Consider the following 10734-nt stretch of genomic DNA (forward strand, 5'->3'; position numbering starts at 1 on the left):
AACTACCGTGTTCTTGCGATAGGTTATAATTAAAGGATTGTATGAATAAAATGAATTTAAAAATAATTTACCTTTTATTGACAATCCATCTGTACACATTAACCTAGTCATCAAAAATAAAATTAAACTCTTTACATCATTTGGTATGAAATACAATTAAACAAGAAATTGGACAGCTTTAAAGAAAAAAAATACACGGAATTTTAAGGCTTACGTTATTTATTTAAGTGTGTGCATAAAAATGCTTTCTACACTGGCAAAGTTTAATTGTGACGTAATTTGGGCAACCATACCCAATAAATAACTTGCTGAGTAATCAATATTATTGTAAAATACAAAATGTACCCTTCGACAGGAATGAAAGAATAAATAAAGTATACAATTCATATGTGATGTAAAATGTATTAGCTATCTACCAGAACCAAATACACAAATTAGTCAATGTAGTTATAACACAAAACAGTTTCCTTTCAAACGAAATACTAAATCTTAGCTTGTTTTAAACACAATAATATTCCCAAATATCTTAATTTAAAACTAAAAATGCGATAAATCCAGGTACATTTTAAATCTATTCATTAACTTTGTTCTAAATTATTAAGGATATTATGTCTCATTTAGTTAAATTCTTTAAATATACATCACATATGGCCATAACATTCTTATTACAGTTTGTATCATAACTATGCAGTCATATAATCTCTAAATTAACATTTATTAAACAGCTTACCTTAAAATAAAAACATTTGTTCTAGTAAAATCCAGATAATTACATACGAAATTACTGGACTTTGTTTCTTGCATATGGAATAGAATAGATACATAAATTATTTTTATCATTAGTATATACTATAAACTGGTTATGATTTTAGGCACAAATACAAAAATCATAGCCACTTAATAATAACCAAAATTAATTTATGAAAAAAATACTCCCTTTGTTTATAGAAATTAAATGCAGTTATTCACAGTTAAACTAGATGAAGTGGATCACAAGTCGTAGTTTATTATCGGAGGACCAATTTCGCAGGCTTGCCGTCCACTTGTCGCGACGATCCGTGTTTTAATGTAAACTCTCTCTTTATGTAAGCGAATAATAAATCTGTGATCAGGAATATTTGTGCAGTTGCAAATGAAAGAGTAACTCCAAAGAAGAAGTTTGCATTAGCCGATCCTGAGTATATCCACAAATGCCAGACTGTGGGTCCCAGAGCTGATGTAATGATGAAGGTGCAACCGACTATGAACTTCTGCTGCATGACTGTAACAAATCAAAAATGCTTCAGTAAGTACCATATCTGAGTAAATAGAAGACTTGGTTCAGGTTCAATGTGACATTATCAGTGAAACAATGTTTTTTTTTATAGTTAATGCAATTAACATTAAAATAGCATAATTAACATAAACTCAAGGCAGTGCACAATGCATTACCTGCATTGTTAATTTCATAATTTGTTATGCAAATGGAACAAGTCACACACAATTAGCTGCTCTTGTTATAATTTAAATGGTTTTATGAGTATACTTACAGGAAAATAGATGTTTCCACATAGGAAGTAGGGCCAAATAGAACCCAACATCGCCAACACATGGATAGGATCTGAATATGGTAGAGAGAGCTATAAGTACTGTGGCCAGTAATACTGGCTCCCTCTTAAACCGGAGTGTCAATGGCACTATATACAATGCCAAGGCATTGATTTGAAATGCACACACAAACAGTAATCGGAAGTGCTCAAACATTTCTGTGAAGAAATACCAGAACAAGCCAATATTCGGTTTTAGGTCCGGCACAGTCAATCTGAAAATGAAATAAATACATTATTAAAATCAGTCAGTCAAAATCAATCTTATAAAGTGTAAATTATTTTAACCTGGCAGCATTTATATAGCTTTTCAGACACTTTAAATTTTAAGATTCTATAAGATTTTTAGATACTAAGTTTCAAATACTTTCTTCTTGTTTACTTACATAAATCCATAGGTATTGTAGACATAGTTGTATGATCCATCCATTATGTAAGCTGATAAATATATCAAGAATCCCCAACTCAACACAAAGACAAGTAAAGTTCTAATGTAAGAACATTTAGTGCATCCTTTATTGACATCAGCTAGTAATATGGCTATCGGTACAATAAGCAGTACTGGATATAAAGCCTGGTGTGTGGCAAGGGCAATGAACACACATGCTACAATTCTCTGGCCACTTGAAGCTCCCCATAGAGCTGTAGCCACCAACAAGTTTTGGACAACAGTGGTAGTCATACCAGCACAATTTAAAACTGAGTAGGGATTAAATAAGTAGACAGATAACACATATTCCGCAGCTCCTTTCAACTGGTCATCATTCAAAAGCATACTTTTTGACTCTTCAGCAACTTCAGATATATTATTTTTCTGTGATTCTTTGAAAATTCGTATAAATGCTTGAGAGGTTTTATACAAGAGATAAGCAGTCAGGAGATCCAATAAAGTGAATAAAATTGGCAATATAAATGGCACTTTTTTCATGATATAATAAAATGTTAGTAACATTATAGGGGACTCATGAAAAGAGTCTCCCTCATATGGATTTATATTGTGCTCATATAAATAAACACCTTCCATTAACCTCTTCCATGAGTTTAAAGGCGTCGCTATTTCAACTCTATTGGCTATTGTTTGCCAATAATCTAGATGTATTAGATAATATCTCACCAAACCGGCTACAACATACTTTAAAATTACACCCATATTTCCGTTAATAACATAGATACATTGAAAAAAATAATAAAATTCTAAATAGCAGAGCTAGATTAATATTTAAATTGACATCTGTAACAATTTTGTTGATGCCGCTGTCATTTAAACGTTGAAATTTTGACAGATGCAATACTCGACAACAGGATAACATTATATAAACTTGACGTGAATGACAAGGAAAGTAGAGTCTAATGCTTTAGTGAACACAATTATTAGCAGGGCATGGAACAGAGACATGGAACGAAATGCGATACCACAGATAAAATAATAATGAAAGGACAGATAATGAAGAAAACATTTACTACAGGTTTTTCGTAACAGTTCCCGTTAAACGGGTGTCTGTAAACTGTTTAAGAGTAAAAAAGATGTTTTCATTTAAAAACGAACCCATCTACTCTATTTACCCCGCCAATCCAATTCACTCCTTTTTAACGGCTCCTGAAATCGTGTTACATATACAGGAAACTTTTGTTGAAATACAGTCTCTACGTTCCATTAAACCCTTCGTTTACGTTATCTTCTATCGATGCGTAACTATAACGTAATTATAGTACATTGAACAAGACAAGTTGGTGGAATTTTGCATTCACATTGTTGTCATACTAAGGACTATGAGGACTGACATTCTTCGTTGGAATTAGATCAAACTAAAATAGATATATACGGTTTGTTGGTTTTCGAAATATTTCACTGGCAGTAAAAACTAGGGAAAACAAGGGACAAAATCATTGCAAGTTGAGGAAGAATGAGCGTGGAAGAAGGGCTCGAAAAAAAGGAAAATAATAAGTCCAATCAAATTTTATGGCATAAGTATTTTTAACTGAATAAAATGAATGTCACCTTAAATTAGCATAAAGGCAATAAAACATTAGTAATGAAACGATTAAGTTTATTAAATAGCTACCTCACTTATTATGCCAGTAGAGGCCAGTAGTAGGTACATTACATTAAACAGGATCTTATACTTACTTAATAGTAAAAATAAAAGTTTCAAATAAGTAATCCTTGCGTTTATTGACACACTTAACATTTCTCAAAATATCTCGCATTAAAATTAAATAAGCCCAAATCTAATTACTTCAATTTGCTCATAGGAAAATGTTATATTATGTATCACAGAGAACCTACCTACTTACATTAATTTCATTGTACATTTAATACATTACAAGCTTTTATGTTTATGAGGAAGCAGGAAATAGTTGATCAAAAGGAACTTTTAAGAACAATTTATTCGCTATTTTGACCCCTATTTTGTTCCAATTGGATTGTGCATACGGCAAAAGTTCTTTGTAGAGGAATCTCCAGTTTTCGTTCGCAAATCTGGTACCCAGGTCAGCTAGAAGAAATTAAAGACAATGTTGATGTTAATCCTTACCCAATATCATCAGTGGGTATTTATAAAATAAAAATGTTACGAGTATCGCCTATATCTATACATTTGTTGAAGTACTTAAAAGTAATTTAAAACTAAACAATCATTTGCTATATACAAAAAAAAAACATAAACAATAATTAAATCAAGGCATCAAAAATTTTATCGGCATCGCTGCCGGCTGGGAGTGGCCGGATGGCAATGCTAATCCTCTGAGCTAGGTAAAAGCCAGCCTTTGGGTCAAGAGAAGTGTCAACGAGACGCTTTGCTAGCTCTTTAAAAAGCGTTTTGGCGCTCGGCCCCCACTGCCCAAAAGTTAATATACTAAAAAATTAAAACTTTTTATACAAACACTGCCATGCAGAGTAAATAACCGACTGGTTTTACATGCGTGTTTGTCACTAGTAATTTAGACATAAGGGCGCACCAAGATTGATCACCTTTTTACCTGATGGTGCCTCAAAAAATTTAAGAGGTATAGATAAGTTCTTTTGCAATTGTTTATGAAGTGAGTCTTTGGTTTCAATTTAAGGTTTTATGTCACATCTGTAAATGTTTTATACAATAAATAGCGCGCATATTATACTTACTTATTTCCCTCGACTCTGGGTTGTTGTTTTTGAAATTAGTCACAAGGTTCCCCAGGTCGGGTCTCATGTAGAAATCCGTGATTCGGACGTATTGCTCAGATCCGTTCTTTTCTGGAACACCGTCTAACTTCCAAGTATACACTAAATCGCCTGAAAAATAACAAAAGTAATCATACATTTAAAGCGGGGTCAAGGATAAGCTTTAAATATCCTTTTTACCATTCGACTTCATTTAAAAATATTATTTTACATATGTAGTGTCTATCTTAAACGAACCCCACGTTTTTCAAAAATCACGTACAAGAATCCCGGCCAAATGTATGATGTAGGTAAGTATGTGTATAATATTATGACCATTTAATCTATTATACGTCTTGTACCGACGTCAAATGATTGCAAATAAAAATGACTGGATATTAACACGAAATGAGGAGTGTTTAGGTAGTGCTCCTCTTACAATAGGTACTCACTCATGGTTGTGTTGACTGTGCCGTAGGCTACAATTTTCAAGGAATTGAATTGTCCCTCTCCGTAAAATTCAGCGTTAACCTGGACCTTAGGGCTTGTCAGGTCGATTTCCAAGTGGAAATGATCGTCGTCAGATCGCAACCTAAAATAGTGGAATGGCTTACAATTATACATTTTTATTTATTGAACATTATTTTTTTAAGGAATTTAATCCTTGTCTTGCGGGGGTTTCACAGACATTCAAGTCACATGCGCAAAGACACCCAGACTGAAGGCAAGCATTCCCCGGATCCCACAAATACTTGTCCTACGCGGGGATTGAACCTGCGACACGTTGCGCTCTCTGATTTTGACATTGTGATCTCAACCACTCGGCTATCAGTAAATTATAATTTACTGTAATCAAATCTGACTAACACTAGGGTAATACCTAGCTACAGTAATTTAGAATTAAATTAAATATTCCGCTAGATGAGATTAGTAATTGTAAATTTAATGATTATTGAGTTTGAATTTTTATCATCTTGCCTACCTACGGTGAAGCCAAGGTAATCCGAGCTTATAAGGACATAAGTTATAAGTTCTAGTTTGCCTTCTATGCGTTCCAATTAATAAAGATTTCATTGTGAAGAAGGCTATCTACATTGTTAATTGGGAGAGGCAATTCATGCCAAATTGTTCACATGTGAGGATCTACATTATTTTTTGTGTTTGTCAGTTGGTGTGTTTTAGCTACGTAAACAATTTACTTATCGTATGCATAAAAAGTTCGTGAAGGGAAAGTTTGCGGAGAAACGCAAACGTGAACAACTTACGCGCGAAGGGCAATTATATAACTCATAGCTTAGCTAAGTAGCGATTACCAAGCCATGGGAAAAATATTATGTGTAATTTGCTTTAGCAACAATGCGTAGTTACAAAACATACCTGGTATCATGAACTGTGGCGCCCTTTAAACCTTCAACATAAATATTTTTCATAACAAGTTTAGCTGCGATCTGAAATAAAAAGAAACAAAGGTGTAATTAAATATATTCCAATATATAAAGTGAAAACTTTTTTTTCGTAATTTTTACTAACGCCAATTAAAAAAATAAAAACTTAAGTCGAACGCAATGGATGTTGAGTATTGTTGAATGCCTAAGTCGTCGACTCGTTAAAGATTTGTTGGTTGAATCAAAAACAATACGTTTTATAGTATAGTTTAATATAGCGTCAAGTTAAGTATATTAATTCAAACTATCAACGTGGCCTCGGCAAAGGCTCGTAAAGACACATAGATACTTTAGTCGTAAAAAAGGTTTACAAAAAATCGTCACGTATTATAACCACTTAGATATTCCGAGCTTAACATTGTCCAATATGAAACTGGTAACAGAATAGTCATTAAAAGATAAACCTGCGTTTTAAAGCTGTTATAGACTACAGCACGAATTCAAACGTACATACGTTTGTATTTTTTTACGTGAAAGTTTCCCTTTATTGTAATCTTGATTTCTTTTTTATTTGCTACAGCCAAAAAACATAATAATTTTGAACCAGATCTATATTACAACTGGTTTAAATAACACGATCAGCAAGTAATTTTTTTCAAGCAAAAACTAAACGTTCACAAAAAATATAACCTTCATTATCTTAATAATAATTTAGGATTTAAGATAAACTGTTTTCATATAACTTGGAATTACATCCCATTCAACATAAATGCTATGTTTGTAGTTTATATCTGGGCCCCAATTAGAATTGGATTAATTGGATAAAATTGACAGAAAAACAGTACGGGGCTTAACACTTATTGTCAATACCTACAATATTAGAAGTAGTACTGAGCAGAATTGGGGCCTTTTAAGCTTTAAAACAATAAAGAACGAAACCTTCCGTGTCAAGAAAATAATAAAACAAAAATTAAAAATTTCAAGCCAATCCAGGCATGAATATTAAATCTTTAATTAGATTAATGACCTTCAAATTTTAATTTACTATATATAAATATTATACGCGTACGTAACCTTGTCGTTTAAAGAGGTTGCAGCATTAATTATAATTTTAATGAAACTAATTCGATTAAATAACTGCACCGAAGTTACCTATGCATAGAAGATGTTATTAAGTTTATAGGTAATGTCAAACTCTAATATAGTTATCTCAAGACCTGGATAATTATGATGAATCATCACCGTTCAGTGTACAAAAAGATGTTTTTCCTCTAGGAAATCATTGCCTCGAACTTCGAAGGTAAAAAACAAATAACTGAAAATTTATTTTACCTATTATTTTAATTAAATCAACAATGAATGCAGGAAAAAAATAACACTAGATACGATCTTTTTGTACGAATTAAAATTATTATTCTTGTGAATACAATTATAAACTAAGTTGCATTTGTTTAAGCATTATTATTATTAATAAATAACATTTAACATTAGTCTGCATCCTGATTCAAAACTTGCTCAATATACCAAAATTTAAGAATTTTAAAATAGCGTAATTTTATGACTGTAGGTCAAACGCATAAGGATATTACACAGAATAATGTCATAGTTTTTTCTTTTTTCGAGGCTACCTACTGTAAAATATTTTTATAGTAAAATATGCCATATGCACATTTATCTACACAGTGGCAGATAAATGTGCAGTATTTTAATAATGGTAGGTACTTCTTAATTAAGACTAAGATACTAAATTGTGAAAAATATTACAACATTAATTGACAAAGAAAAAAAATTTCTTAAGCGTCAGTAAAGTATGAAATACTTCAGTCAGGAAAATGTAGAATGCGTGAGAATTGGTGCACAATGGAAATAATGGTCGAGCAAAAAATGTCTACCTGCCTATTAAGATAAAAGCAGCCAATTTTAACCGAGGCTAGTCTATGATGCAGCAGATAGTCTACTTACAAGGGTGTTTTAACACTGAAAACGTTGCATAAGCAGCTCCTTACTCTATGAGGTGTGTTCGTAGCCAGCTCTACATACTCAAAATCACGGGTTGTAGGTGTTACGTTACGCTAACCCCTTAAATAAGTACACTTATCACAAGACAGCTGCTGATGATGTAAGAGTTTTGTTTTAAAGTTAAATAAGGTTCATTTTCCGATTGATGATACCATTCTCGTTATGCAAGAGCCGGATTTCCTTACATGCATTTGATACGAATTTCGGCTTCCACTGCAGATGTAAATAACCCTGTATTATATCCGTGATTGTTAAGGTAATACCATAAAATGGTAAATTAAGATCAAGGTAAACTGCTGATTGAGCTACACAATTGATTAAGGTAAATAAAATAGTTATAGAGTATTCCCATTACAAGTTTAGCTCATCGAAATAATTTATCAATACTAGTGTTGCTTTACAAATCATGCTCTATAGGGCAGGGTATAAGACCAAAATTGGATAAGAATGTAGCGTCTACATAACGTTCATATATAAAGCCTCGAAGATTTAAATACAAATACTTAATAAAAATATCAGACTATTCATATGTGTGTACGTAACTACTGTATAATTAGGCATGGCAGTTTCATATTAAAACTATTAAACGTCGTCACAGGTTAACGATGTACTTAATGCTTGGTGGATTCTTACGTGATTATCATTATACTTGTAGTATCTGCGTACCAATGCAAAACAAACAAAACAAAGACTTCTAAATAGAAGCTTGCTACAATAAAACATCTGATTTATAGAGTACGCTTAAAAGGAGGTTACATACCTGGTTATTTTGATAATCGAAGCGAAAGTCCTTTTGGTAGTATGGGTCTATGGACGGAACCTTCAACTCTTCTATGCCGTTGACCATCACGGCAATACCTTTCTGCACCGCATCGGTTAAACAGTCATTCACATCTATTGCATTCCTGTCGCATACTTTTAAGTATTTTGCTGAAATAATACAAAGTTTTGTTCAATTACAAAAGAAAATTAGTTAAAATTTGGAGTTATACGTCGTAGCAAATCTATAAGTAACCAAAGTTGTTTACTTGCAAGTAAACAGCTTTGACATTTTGTGGCAAGATTTATATTTTTATATTTTTTATGCAGCAATTAAAGTGTTTGCGCGAAAACGACAATGAATACTTAATTCGTAATAATTAAAACACAATTATTAAGAATTACGTATTTTGTGGGTTCAACATTCACATACTCCATGGTCCTTGAGAAACCACTCTCAATTGTCTTTAAACGTTCACGTAAGTATTTTCTTGTCTTTTTTTGCTGTTTTCCAAACACAGTGTATTTCTAACACATGTTAACTAGACGATCATTATGCCGGCTGAGATAAGTTGTTTATCACGTGGATTAAGAAGTCATAACAGAAATTATATGGACACATGCTACTATTTCCCAGTAATTAAAGCTAACGTATCTAACTATCTACTTAAGGTACCTGTACTAATTGTAACGGAAAGACCCAAGTGGTTGACAGCTGTTTGGTAACTAAATACTCCGTGGAACCTACTTATTGGAAGTGACTTGAGTGGTCAATTTGGAAAGCAATCAAGCTGTTACGCACCCAAGTCGGTCGCAGCAATTTAGCGAAGGGGAATTATAGTACCTCCCTTAGCCTAGTGTGACCGAGGTGAGTCCTAGCCAACTTCGACCCGCTTTACTGCTGATATAAGACTTGACTTAATGCATGATGTTACACAAGGAAACGGTTATAAAAGCATCGTTTGGTCCTGACATCACATCCAGTACAACATGGTTGAAACTTCTTGTGAATTAAAAGTTGCTTTAATTTTTGTTTATTTATATAACATATCAAAATGAAAGCTTTGAAGTATGCGTAAGCGCTAGACACGTAATATGTTGTTAATTATTTGATTTATGATTATAAGTATAGAATGAAGGAAGATATCTAGGTAACCAAAATGGATGTCGCAAACATTCCGGCTATCCTGCAGAAAATGTATCAATTCACAGCATTGAGCATACGTAGTTTCGTAATAGGTTTTTGTTTTAAGAACGAAAAAGTATAACTTTTGCGTAACATGGGTTGAAATTTCAAATTATCATGATTGACCAAAACCTCGTGAACTAAGTCATCTTAGCAAACAATACTCGGCATCATCTGAGCGAATAGCTTGACAGAGATTGGCAATAATTACAACAAAATTAGGAAACATTAAAAAAATAACTTACTTATATCTACTGCACCAAAACAAACACTTAGCACCGTCGCCAAATATAAAACTGTTTTTAAAATAATCATTTTTATTATATAATAATCTCGGCTTTAGAATAACTTGTGAGACGTCTACTGCGGTCTCAATTGTGGCATCGTATGCGGGTTTGGGTCGAGTGGTCCGCCGGCGCAGCCACGCTACCACCGCACGCTCGTCAGATTGCATAAAGCGCAACCTTCAATGTCACCAGGTACAGGTTTGTTGAATACATAATATAAGTTAGGTAAGAAAACAATTATCATATCAAATAAACACGCATATTAAAATTTGATTACGATAGGCATTATAAAACTATTACAAATAAGGGAAGTAAACTCTTCCCATATTAAACTTAATAGTTTTATAATTCATTTAATTTTTAAGGTTCGAAA

At 32.8% G+C, this 10734-nt stretch overlaps 2 protein-coding genes across 2 annotated transcripts; both read right to left on the reverse strand.

Moving 5' to 3' along the window:
• Nucleotides 1-60: 60 nt before the first annotated feature.
• LOC113496430 (phosphatidylinositol glycan anchor biosynthesis class U protein) lies at nt 61-3144 on the reverse strand. Its single transcript, XM_026875636.1, has 3 exons — nt 1973-3144; nt 1530-1801; nt 61-1261 (listed from the first exon to the last, which is right to left on the reverse strand). Exons 1-3 carry the CDS (start codon nt 2734-2736, stop codon nt 1008-1010), a joined length of 1290 nt encoding a protein of 429 aa, XP_026731437.1. The 5' UTR covers nt 2737-3144; the 3' UTR covers nt 61-1007.
• Nucleotides 3145-3622: 478 nt separating this feature from the next.
• On the reverse strand, nt 3623-10499 carry LOC113496418. The gene is made up of 6 exons (XM_026875616.1): nt 10320-10499; nt 8890-9059; nt 6103-6173; nt 5178-5317; nt 4708-4857; nt 3623-4081 (listed from the first exon to the last, which is right to left on the reverse strand). Exons 1-6 carry the CDS (start codon nt 10387-10389, stop codon nt 3924-3926), a joined length of 759 nt encoding a protein of 252 aa, XP_026731417.1. The 5' UTR covers nt 10390-10499; the 3' UTR covers nt 3623-3923.
• Between the last annotated feature and the right edge of the window lie 235 nt (nt 10500-10734).

This window comes from Trichoplusia ni, chromosome 8, assembly GCF_003590095.1.
Source record: "Trichoplusia ni isolate ovarian cell line Hi5 chromosome 8, tn1, whole genome shotgun sequence".
NCBI lineage: Eukaryota > Metazoa > Arthropoda > Insecta > Lepidoptera > Noctuidae > Trichoplusia > Trichoplusia ni.